We start from the raw sequence: 12,867 nt of genomic DNA on the forward strand, positions 1-12,867 counted from the left end.
ATGGCCAGTTGCTCTCTGGGTGATGATGGTTGTTTTTTGTTGCAAGCGTGGTTTACCTGGATTGTATGAGACCCCAAACTGTTGTTCTGGTGAATTTTTCTAATCTTCGTGACCATTCTAGCATGTGCATGGTCCTTTTGTATTGATTATCTTAAATGGTCAGGACAGAAGATGATTTACTTGTTTTACGGGAAAAGGAGGAGAAAACAATGTCTATCAAAATTATTACATATCAGTAACTATGTTCTTGTTTTAGAGCTCTTAGAACTTTGTTCGTGACTTGAAATTACTCTCTTCTGCTTTTTTCCTCAAACATTTTTAAAAATGATTTCACTCTTGTGCCTATGAATCTTGTGAGAATAACTTTCATTGTGAAACAGTTTTGAAAGCATCCTTCTGTAAATGTAGATGATCAGGCTTATTATAGTAGTGTTTTTTTAACTTTTTAGATTAGCTCTTTTATATTTCAAGTCTTCTCTTCCTGCTCTACCACATAGCAGCCAAAATCTCCGTCCCGTAAGATTCAGCCCCTTTAATTTCCCCTCAAGGTCACAAATAGTAATGTGTTTTCCATGAAAAGATTAAATTTGCTAGATGTTGTAAAGCTGGCCTAAGCCTCACAGTTTTATTCTCCTTTCCCTGCCTCCTTTCTGAATTCCTGCTGCCAGCTCCCTGTATTTTGTCGTTGTCAAGGATCCCTGAACACCCAGCAAAAAATCTCCCACTTCCTTAGTCTCTTGTACTTCAAGAGCTGCCAACGTCCTTGCCTTACTACCTCTTTCCTGCTTCTCCAGCTGTAAAACTGTTGTATCAGATGAGAGGAGTCTCACTGTTGTAGAGAGATGCAAAGACCATATAGTACCAAATGGAAATTTCAGGTTATTATGTATGACAATTTGTTAAAAAGTTATAATGCTTGATAAGTGCATTTGCTAGAATATGGAAGAGCATGATACGGCTCATGCTATTGCTGGGAATTTCTTTAAGCTAATGGAAGATGTTTTCTAAAGGTGTTTGGTTTCTTTGGGTTCTGAATAATTGATAAGGTTTCATCAACTTGCTTCTGTGCACTCAAGCTCCAGGTTAGAGTATCGTATTGACTATCATAGTTTCACGTTGCATTTCTTTTGGTAGTACCAACTTAGAGTTCCTGTCACGCTCAGGCCGGAGTTGGCAGTGAGCATCATCAGTGGTGTTACCATGACTGTTTGTGGATCTGTGTTAGAAAGAGGGTTATATCATTTCATAAACTATAGTTTATTGTTAGTGGACATGAGGGGGCAGCCTGCTGCAGTTTGGGAGCTGGCGTGAATGGTCAGATACATGCAAAGTCCTTTACGCTAGCACAGCTGCTGAAAAAAATGTTATATGGAACTAGTGTGTAACTTGTTTATTAGTTAAAATGACTTCTAAAAACCCATCCTTTTTCTTTCTGTCTTTAAGAACTAGATTTGTGCAAGTCACTTTATATTGGATCATTTTTGTTCTTTCTGTCCCTCTGTTTGCAGTCTAGCATGAGTTGTACTTCTTCACTCTCTCTGTCTTGCTAATACATGAAGTACAACCTTTTCCACTTTCTCATTTGTACTTGTCTTGTACACCTTCCTTGTTATCAGACAGAAATTGTTCTCGCTCGGACACAGTCACAAACTGCTGCTGTATCAATCCTTCTCTGGTCACTTTTGTTTTTAATGCCTTTCTTGTCAAGTAGATTAGGAGGTAGCTCATCCACAAGACCAAATAAGCAGGTTAAACATTAAATTTTAAAAAATTGTATTTGAAGGGGAAGAAAGACTATAGTTTGGTTGGTGATTGATGGTTGTTTGAGGGGAATGCATTTTCACTTGCCATTTCCTGTTAGCCTATGGAAAAGATCGTCATATATTAAAAAATTACGCATCATCCTGCTTTTTCTCTTATGATTATGCATTTAACTGGTATTTCAGTTCATGCTAGTTCGTAATTTTTACTTTGTTATAAGAATAGAAGAAGGAATGGATTTTTTTAGAGCATCAGTATTTTAATTCCTTTAATCCTTTGTTGTTTTTCCTCTCCATCTGCCAAATCATAACAGGATAAAGGCTTTTAGAGATATGTTCTTTTGTACTTTCACTGGGATAGATAGTAGTAGCAGGGTTGTATCTGTATTGCAAAATGCAGAGGATGTGTTGCTGTAGCACGTACTTTTTACCAGTCAGCATGTTTTCACAAATTTCTGTGCTTTTCTGTTTGTTTCTGGATTCCTAAAATGAAGACAATGCAATATCAGATGGACTTTAGTTTATAGTACTGTTCTGTGATAGGATTTCTTAGATTTTCTTGAATATCTAGATATTATGAGTTTTCTTTCGCAGGTTCTGCAACACAGTGTTTCCAAAAGAGCATCTTTAAGATGTGATGGTAAATAGTTCTAGGGCTTACAGGCAATCTGTGTTTAAAAAACCCTGCAGCCCAACGTTCATGTAGCAAATTTCAGTGGTTTAGTTTGGCAGCTAACAGTGAATGAAACAGCATTTTGTTGGTCACACGGTGTACCATTTTGAATTTTTTTAGGTTCATTTAATGTTTTTAATATCTGTTTAATAGTGTAATAAATGCTTTTAGAAGTATGATAATTTCTTTATGGCTAAGAGACTGCAAAATTTACATGAATATCTGTCATTGCACTAGCAATCTCTCTTTGCTCAAATACCGCAAATTTCTTTAGCTGTGCTGATTAGTACATTCTAGTTGCAATGGCTGTTCTCTCGTCAAGTCATGGATGCTTTTATTGCCAGCTGTTCAGAGTCCCCTGAAAAACATTTGCCAAAATGTTGCTGCTATTTGCTTAAGCTACGTGATTCTTTATTCGAATGCATGTGTGTATGCAAGGCAATTTTTTTAACTGATCTGCAGAAGGAGGTCTGCCTTCATAGTCTGAATGTCTGGAACAGACTCAAGAAAGGATGAAAAGGGAGACTTCTCAGCACCATTGCCAGGAAATTAAATACTTTATGAACTGCAGTCTTTTTTTTAGCAATGTCTTCCTTAATTTCCTAGATTATTAATTTGATTCTTCAGAGCAAGGAAGAGATTTTTGTCAGTTGAAAACAGTACTCAGGGCTCAGTACTGAGTTTTGTGTAAGAATGTCAAAAGCCGTAAATAAAAATTTTGATTGGATGCTAATTTACTGTTCTCTTTTCTACTACCACACAATTCGCGAGTGTGTTTTGTCCACTCTCCCTCTTTGTTATGTTTCTGACCACAAATAGGTAAGCAGTATTTACTTCTAAAATGGGTGACAATTAATCTTATCTAGAATCTGTTTCTCAGGGAAATCTAATTAGATTTGTCTTCAGGCAGTTTGTTCCTCTTCCTTCAATTTGTAATGTTACTGTTTCAAAATTTTTTTGAGTGTATGTTCTCTAGTTGTGTGTCTTTAATCTCCCAGAATCATATATGGCAATCTCCACTATTTAAACATGTACTGTACAGTTTAAATTCATTTTGGGCTGAATTAGAATGAAAAGTGAAAATGTATTCCTTATTCAAAATAGATATCACTGCTATTGATAGTTTTTTTCCTTTGTTTCCTTTCACCAGTTTTCTGTTATGAAAGATGAAGTCCTCAGAGCGATGCATTTTGTTTTGAGAAATAATAAAAGACTATTTAGCAGAATCCACACTGTGTAACTATTTCATTAGTTTCAAAATACCCATTGTTCTCGCACTAATGATGTCATGAATTTCACTAGCCTTAGAATTTGCCGAGCTGTTCGTAGTCTGATAGTTTTTTCACTAATTCACTGATGAAGTTGTTAAAAATTGCAATACCGGTGTGCTCATACTTGACTAGTGGTGAAACCTAGTAGTTGTAGATATATATTCTTGCTGTTTTAACAGGAACATACTCACATAGGAGGAACCATGTCAGTGTTTTGATATGTTATGCAGGAATAGTAATGGGTACTGCTGAATTTAGCAGGTGTTAGTGTGGAGTTCACTGTCTGACACAGATTACTGCCTTAGGTATAACTAAGGTATGAGCCAGGAGTGAACCATCTCAGTGGTACCTGCCTGGATGAACAAATGATTTTAGAAATTGCTCAGAAGGACAGGAACTATCCCCATTCCACTGTGAACATTCACAGAGAGCAACTCGCCTGTCGTCACTTTTAGTTGATCATTTTAGCAAAAGCCATCTTAGCTTGATTATATGGCACTTTTGAATGGTCTCTAAAAAACCTTAGAAGCTAATCTCCAGTGGCCAGACTTGCAGTTTTCCTTGGCAGAACCTGCCCAATTTTCTTCTCAGCCAATAAAAAAAAGCCCTTAGTAAATTGAAAATTGGGAGGTAAGGAGGTTTCGAATAAAAATGGATCACTTTTAATACTGAATGAAGAATCTGGAGTCTCAGCCTGTTGCAGTGATGAACCCTGCTACGTACATTGGATCCAGATTCGTGTATACTGTGTTAAGTCTTGACATTTCTGGGAGCTTGTAAACAACCTGTTGTGAATATTGGTGACTGTCAGAGCCTTGTTGCTGAAGCACAATGTTGACTCCATAGGAAAAAAGCAAACAGGCAGGCAACATCTGTTGGATACCTTCTCTTTTATTGCAGTAAGGAGGCTGTATAATATTTTCGAAGATCTTCTCTGCTTTGTATGAGTGGTTGTTAGCATGAGGTTATAAGGATGTGAAATTTATGATTGTTCCTCTGATTAATGTGACGTATATAGACTTTCAAACAAGTGAAAAAAGTGATATAAAAATATTTCAGAATTGAGACCACAGCAGCTTGCCCAGAGGAAGAAACAACTACATATATAAAATTTAATAAACATTACAAAGCTGCCAGTAAGCAATTATAAAAGTACTGATAAATATATTTTTAAGCTTACTGTGCCAAAGAAAGATGCTGAAATGAAATAGAAGAAAATTTACTCTGAATTAAACTCCATTATTTTCTAAAGTGAAAAAGCATCAGGAGATAGGGATGAATTTTTCCCACATTGAATGTTATAGTGAAAGGAATCCAAAATTTCAGGCACATAATCACAAGTTTTCATAATGTGGTGAGTTTATGTACATCTGCTTAGCACCAGTCACTGACTGTGTGCCTACTCTTAGCTTTAAGCGTACACTTTGCCATTTGGCATAAACTAGGTATATACGGGCTGAGCTGTTGTAGCTTAACTGACATCTGGTGACTTTTTAAGGAGAAAGAGTATGTTTATGGGGAAAAGAGAAAGCCATTAGATTTAATCATTGCAGCACCAGTTCTAGTCATGAAACATCCAAGTGAGGTGATTTCTTTCCTCAGAACAGAAGTTCCAGCATTTTGTACTGTGTGATTTAAAACATTGGACTTCACGGTAACAAGCCTTTTTTTTTTTTTTTTTTAAAAAAAAGTAGTGAAAGTAAAATTTTTAAAAGTGTGGAGAAAGATTCCAACAGAAGCTGGGTGAGATGATTTCTAGGATGGTAATTTCCTATAGAAAGAACAAATATTTTGTTATTGTAAATATTTTCCAGTTAAGACAGTAAAGAGCTAGGATTGTCTTGCTTTTAATTAAGCTCTGTCCACTAATACTGACACATAGCATGTGTACATTTTAGCAACCTAACCGATGACTTGTGTTTATAGAGTAACTTAATGCCGAATATTTATGATATTCGACTTGAGACTGGAAAAGTCATAACTTTAATGTTTTTAATACATGATTTTACAGGGGTGTGGCAAGTGACCAACTTGTGTTGAAACTGTGGTCCTGTTACAGGTTTGCAAATCCATCTGCGTGGAATTCCGTACCTATTGATGCTTAAAGTTCAGATGCTGTTTCTATGATCAGCAATGTGCTGAAATTGAAGTAGTAAAATCATTATATCTATTTTCTCTTTTGTTTAGGGTGCAAAATTTGGACATCCAATGGGATTAAATCAGCCTCCTCCCCCACGTTCTTCTGTTCGAAGATCATTTGGAAGATCTAAGCGATTTAGTATTACTCGTTCTCTGGATGACCTTGAGGTAACTAACTTTCACTTAAAACTTAGAAGTGAATGCTGGAATGGAACTTACAATAGTTAATGCTGATCGTTCATGAAAGAAAGAAAGAAATAGCTGTAGTGTAATAAAGTTACTAATCATATGACATTTATGTGGAAGGAATACAGATTTCAGATATCACGTGACTTTTTCGGTGTTTCTTTAGTAGTTTACATTTATGCCAGCAGTGGCCATTCATTCCGTGGGGAATTTTGACTTTATTTTACCCATAATGGCTGGTCATGTAAAGCAAAAAGATACGGTTTTGCTGATCAAAATGTTCATCGTATCTTAGAAATCATTGTATTGTGTTATCATATAAAAATCAAATCCTTGTCATATTCTTTTTTTCATTCAGCTGATGATCATTGCATTGAGAAAATTTTGGGGGGTTACATTTGTTGCTGGAACAGGTTCTTTACATAACTTCCTAAGGAATGTAGCTTACTGAGTATCAAAAAGTTTTTAAAAATACTTAAAATAGGTTTTTCCTTCTTATATGTCAGCAGTGGAGAAAAAGGGGTTCCTTATCATCTTGGTGTTGGTCATTGGTTATGGTGATTTTGGGTCTTTGAGTGTAACATAACAATATTGTTTCAATTCTGGTATAACATCAGCTGATGCCTGGGCCTCAGTGGCCAAACCTTATTGATTTTGGGGAAAACAAGGGATGAAAAGCCATCTGAATTTAAAAAGCTGCTCCTCCTGCTCTGCTGAGAGCCACCCTCAAGCAGCTGTAGGAATATAGTTTCATTATATCTTCTGTTCTAGTGTGCTTCCTCGGGAAGACCTGATCCATAGTGATGTGAAGGTGTATGGAGAGATTTTTCCCTTTGACCTTTTTCATACTTATCTGGAAGTAGGTTTGTGGTTGGGGAGAAGTAAAAATATGTGCAGAGCTCTTTCTTGGCATAGGAGCCATGTAATACGTATTATACTGCTCTTCAGCATGGGAGGGAATGCGGCACGCTGATTCCTCTACATGGGAAGGAGGTGTTTAAAAAGCATTTTGAGATGGGAGGAGGAAAAAAGGAGATATTCTGAGTTTCTTGCTGTGGGAAAATGTAGGAAGGACGGCGTTTCACTGACTGAACTAAAGGAGAGGAGAGCTCAGTGCAGTGGATTTTTGGGTAACAGAATATATGGAAGGAGCTTCTGGCGTGCTTAGGGAATGCAGGTAGGAACTGTAATTACTTATTTCTCAGATGTTTTAAAGGACACTTTTCATTGTGGTCTCTTTCTGTCTTGTTGTCTGAAGCTTTTAAGTGTCTTGCTTTTTTTTCTAGTCATGGAAAACACATTTTTATTATCTTTGTACTCATAACTTTAATACAGTAATTGCATAGCTTTAACAAACAGAGCAAGATCCTCTGGATAAAGCTGTTTGGGAACCATCTAGTTACCTCTTTCTTCATCAGAAAATGGTGATTCTTCTAAATTAAAAAAGTTTGCTACTATATATTACCAGTTTTGACTGAATTTCGGGTCGCAGTAAGAGAGAATCCTCTCAGAATATCTAAGAGCCTAGTGCTAGTAATTCACACGCAGTTAGAAAAACGTGGTTCATGCCGTGTTCTTCCAGAGTCAGAATTCATAGAGATTTATGTCCACATCTCATATTTTGAGAGTGTTTTAAACACCAAAGATGTAATTTAATTTCTGTTATAGGAGCTGTTTTACATTGCATAAATATTCACTAAAATAGGGACTTGGTACTTGCTTTCTGTTAGTTTCAGAAAGATGTCATAGTCACTGACCTAAAAAGTCCATTTTTCTTTCATTATGTCTTAGTTGGTACTCATTAGTGTCTATAAATTGAGTAGCACCAACAAGAAGGATCGAGAGGCTCTCTGTGTTACCCTGTGTCCTGATTCTTAAAGCTGTTACTTTGGATGGGGAAACTTACCTTCTAGGGCATGGTCTTAATTGGACAAAGAAACAATCTCTATTAAAATCCGTGTTTGGATGAGTGCCCTTACTACATGTAGCTATTTGGGTGTGGACCGCTGTCAATTGCTTCTTTTCACTTTGAAATGTCTTTTTTTTCCCCTCTGCATGCCATTAGAAAATGATGTCCTAGCCACCAGAAGAAATACCAACCCAGAGAAGAATTTCAAAAACTTCATGAGTCAAAGTAAAATAGTGTTGAGGTGATTCAATTTTGGTTCTAACTTTAACGTTGCTACTGCAGCACTTTTCCTAAGTACTGTTAAACGAGGTGTAGTAGAACACAATGTTTAGATTATTTCAAGCCATCTATTTAGAGTTGCTGGAAGGGGAACTAACAATACCAGGAAATTCTTAGAGACTCCACCTTTGGAATAATGATTATGAACATATTGTATAGGCTGCTCGGTTGCTTTTGTGTTCCTTCCAGTTATCTTAGCAGAATGGATAAGGTACTAACCCAAACATGAAGTTTAAAAATGAATATGCTTCTCTGAGCTTGTGGGTTTGATTCCTGCTGGCATCTAACTTAGTCTTCTAAATTGAGCAGAATAAGTAGGTTCCATGCAGTTTCTTTTATGGGTAGATGCTGAACACTGTTCATTTGCTTAGGGGTCTGAAGAAGGTTGTATTTGGTTTTTTTGTGAAGGTATGAACTTGCTCCTCTTGTCTTTGGAGCAGTGGTGTGTGAAATATCAGCTGTTAGATTTGCTGTTTTCTGCCATAAGGTGGCGTGATTTCTTTGCAGTTTGTTTTATTTTTTTTAACTCTATCCAAATGTAAAACATATTTTTCTATATATTATTTCAATAAATAAAAACAGTGATTGCAAGAGAAGATTTCACCTTTTCTTTCAAATTGTTAGATTCTGGCTGGCTATACATGCACGGACAATATTCTTACAAGGTTAGAATTAGCTGTAATGATACAGTTGCCCCTCCATAAGCATTTTCCTCTTACTTGCAGAAGCTGTATTATACAGAGAAGAAAATAGACAAGTTTGTGGGATTAACCTCTAGGTGCTGTTTTTACTAATAGAACCTGTATACAAGATTATTTTAAATCTGCAGAGATGAATATAGGATGAGAGTGAAAAATTAATGGATGCCGTTATGCTAAGACTATGATACAGAAAATGTCTCACAAAATGCACAGTTTTATTTCTGAACTGTGGAAATTGTGCTTGTTCACACCAGGGCTGAATATTATTGTTGTAAGTTGGAACTGAATTCAGAAAATTATTGTGTCTAGTATATGCCTTAATTCTGCTGTATGTATTCAGAATTTTTTCCTTATTAAATTACAAGAAATCTGTTTTTGTTAAGACTAATAGACTTTGGAGTAATGAAAGAGATGATCTTATCTTTCTTCCTACTTTTTTTCCCTATAGGTAAGTGCCACTACTCTCCTCCTCTTGCCCAGTTCTGTCCTGGCAAAGACATTGTTTGTAGATTTATAAACACATTAAAGGTGACTCTGAGACTGCAGAGACCAGAACACTGCCTTTGTAAAAATTTACATTAAGCAGAGTAATCCTTTTACTCATCAGCAGTTTTGGTACCAGATTCCATAACACTTTCAACTATAGCTCATTCCATTCATATCTTAATTTTTCTTGAGGTCTGTAAAAATCAGGGACCTTTGCAATATTTCCTTGAAGTCAACAAATTTAGGTTCTTCCTCTCCAAGGTGAACATTCAAACCTGTTGTGTTTCCTGGAAACCATTGTGGCACTTGTACCTTTGGTATTTCTCTGTAGGGCAGAATGGTATCATGAGAGACATAATATCTTAGGCAAACAAGTGTAAGCTCTTTGAATTTTGTTAAATAATCTTTTAATGTAAAGATCTTTTTAAAAGTGAAGACTAATTAATTCTTTTAACTAAATATCAGGACAAAAAAGGATGGCTGTTGCTGTTTTTCTTCTAGTCCTCATCCCATTTTGGAAACCTTAAAACTATATCCTATATGAAAAGGAAGATTTGGATCAAATTTCTAGCGTTTAGTGATGTTTTCAAAGTTGGAATGTATCATACATTCCTTTTAAAAATCAGTGTGAGGAATTTTGTTAGAATGTTCTATCTTAATTATAATCATTAATAATGTAGTATTATTAGCTGTTATTATAGATAATAATGCTTGATTTTTGTCTGTTTTGTTAATTCCACTGAAGCAACTTTTTTTGCATTTCATCTGCTAATTGAAAGCATACAACACATCTCTTTGGTATGAGGTTTTTATACTAATGAATGACATGTCTCTGCTGGATATTAGCTTTGGCATCTGTGGGTGGCAAAACCCCCTAAATGCTCATTTGACTTAATAATGAGATTTTAAGTGGGTACCTGTCTTTGTTTGACTGATTTAAATAATCAGGCAAAGCTTACACAGGGAGATAATAGCTTGTATTAGCCCAACTAGTATACTAGGAAAATCAAGACAGAAAGAGCTAAACATGCACCAAACTTTTCCCACCCTGCCAGTGGATCTAATAAAAAGTATTAACTCTCCCTGCTGAGCTTGCTTCACTGATGTTCTTAGATCATCACCACTGCCACAATGCCACCACTATGGCTAGTATAATTGCGTGATTTAAATCAAGAGGCCTCTTCATTCTCAGCTCATAATTATGAATTTAAAATTTGAAAAGAATGTATATTTTTGTCTTTAGGTTTCACTAATATTTTTAGACTATGATAACTTGCCATGGGCTGCCAGTATACACAGGTTCCACCGTGTACTACCTTCAAGTATTGCATCTTTTGCAAATATTTAGTCCTAATTTTTATCTAAGATGTAACTGACCAATTGACAGTTTTGCTGTCTGCTTTCATGAAGGTGGAGAAAAGGCCAGTTGTGAAATAAAACCACATAGAACAAAATCTCCATTTTTGTATGCAAGAGGTAGTTGTGTACTTTTAGCATGCTAATAATAGACTTCTTAAAGGGCTATTCCTGTCTCATATACAGATGTTCTGAGGGCCGAATTCTAACACAGTCCAGCCCCTAACACTGCTGGTTTGGAAGCTTCATGGATCTGTGACCACAGCCTAGGTTCTTTGTTTCTCTGGTGTATTTTCTCAAATGATTTTGGACACGGTTTAGAAGTTAGCCCTAACAGCTAGCATCACTGTGCCCAGCAGGCAGTTTGGCTGCAACCAACTTGATTGATAGGACTTTGTGGGAGCTTGGTGCTATGACGGTGGCCAGATAGCACCAGCTGTCTTTAGAACTATGCAGTAGCTTATGGTGCTATTTATTTGACTAGTACAGGTACAGCTGGTACGTCTGTAGGTTACTATCATCTTGTTCTGGATGGTGCCTATGGTATCTCTTAGTAATTTTTTTTTTTTCTGACATCATTCCTAGTGTGCCTTAAAGATTTCCAAGAGCATAATTTTTTCATGTTTGGTTGCCTGGACTGCTCTATTAAGAATTTCACATTCTTTTCAGCATACTCTAGAGGATCTTCTTCAGGCTTTTACTTTGGCATGTGTGACCTTATCAGGTACTTTAGTTATATCCATTTTTACTACCTAAAGGAGGACATCATGCTAGCAGTATACATTTATTTATTTTTTCCACAGATTGTGCACCTTAAGTCTTCGCTGGTATTTTATATTGTGCTAGATTACCAATATATGTTCTAAGTTTTCCTTAAATTTATAGACTTTATCATGGAAAATTCTTATGCTCTTGTTTTGTGAAGTATCTGACAAAGGTGGCTTGGTCAACAGATGAGTACAGTTGTGTGTAATCTCTTGTTTATTGTGAATTGGAGATACTTATTTCTAGATACAATCCAGAATGTTAAACTGTGAGATTTTTTTCCAGACAATGAGAACAATGGGATTTATTTTCTGTCATTGCAATTGGTAAAGTGACCATACTTTTGTAATTTCACTGTTTACTCTTTTCTACTGCTTTTGGGTTTTTTTTCTTTATTTCGGATTCTGGAGAAATTTGCCATGTAAATTTGCATGTAAAAAGCTTAGAATGTGCCACGATCTGGATCTCATCTCTGTTTTCTTTGTGAGGTGCATGTGGCAATGCTCATCCCGGCCATGTTCATCCCGTACTTTGGTGCCTGAGAAGAAACCAACAGTGTTGCCTAGGGTGGATTCCATATGGAATTCAGTCCCCATATGTGCTAAGACAGTTGGCACTGTATGGAGAAATTTCTCATGAGGAAGCAATCAGTACATTGTCTGACCCTACCACTGAAGTGCTCTCCGAGCCTTATGGCCTCTGGGCTTGGCCCTCCAACACAAGCAGATTTCTGTCACAGAACCAGAGGCACAGTATATGCTTTCAGGGACTAGATGAGAACTTGTGCTCTGCTTAAATCCTCAGCCAGCAGGCCTTACTTCTTGGCAGTAGCCAGTGTCGACATTCTTGAGACGTTTGATTAAATGGACACAGGTGAATTCATAAGGTGTCAACATCTCTGATGCAGTCACGTTTGTGGAGCTACAAGGATCAGTCAGGATCAACAGGTAAAGGTAACTACCTGAAGCTACAGAGGGGTCACAGCCCTCAGTTCAGCACTGTAAGGTATCAGACCTTGGGTTTGGCTCCATTTCTTTGGTTCTGGTTTTTTTTGTGTAGTGATGAAACAGTCGGTGCTTGCTGGATTGGGATTCTTGGTAGGTGGGCAACCTCTCAGGGATGTCTTTCTCCATAACTTTAGGTACCCAGTGTTCTTTTAAAATTGGGCTTGCTCTCTTTGCACTAAAGCTCTTTGCTCTCCTGGGTCTAATTCAGGAGGCATGTTAACTCCCTGACATTAAGGCAGAGTAATAGCTTACAGCACTGGGGTCTGTTACTGAAACCCAGAATTATTTGCTGCTTAAGGCTGGCCCTTGCTTCAGTTTCTTATGTTACACTTGTT

The 12,867-nt window shown here is 36.8% G+C and overlaps 1 protein-coding gene across 4 annotated transcripts in view; it reads left to right on the forward strand.

The window, feature by feature from the left end:
• Positions 1 to 12,867, forward strand: part of RGS12 (regulator of G protein signaling 12) — a 95,224-nt gene that overhangs the window by 18,753 nt on the left and 63,604 nt on the right. For all 4 annotated transcript variants that reach the window (XM_054824731.1, XM_054824735.1, XM_054824730.1 and 1 more), the window contains exon 3: positions 5,892 to 6,011. In XM_054824731.1, the coding sequence (XP_054680706.1) occupies positions 5,892 to 6,011 (120 nt within the window). The remainder of the gene's footprint in view (positions 1 to 5,891; positions 6,012 to 12,867) is intronic.

The sequence above is a fragment of the Grus americana genome, chromosome 4 (assembly GCF_028858705.1).
Source record: "Grus americana isolate bGruAme1 chromosome 4, bGruAme1.mat, whole genome shotgun sequence".
Taxonomy (NCBI): Eukaryota; Metazoa; Chordata; class Aves; order Gruiformes; family Gruidae; genus Grus; species Grus americana.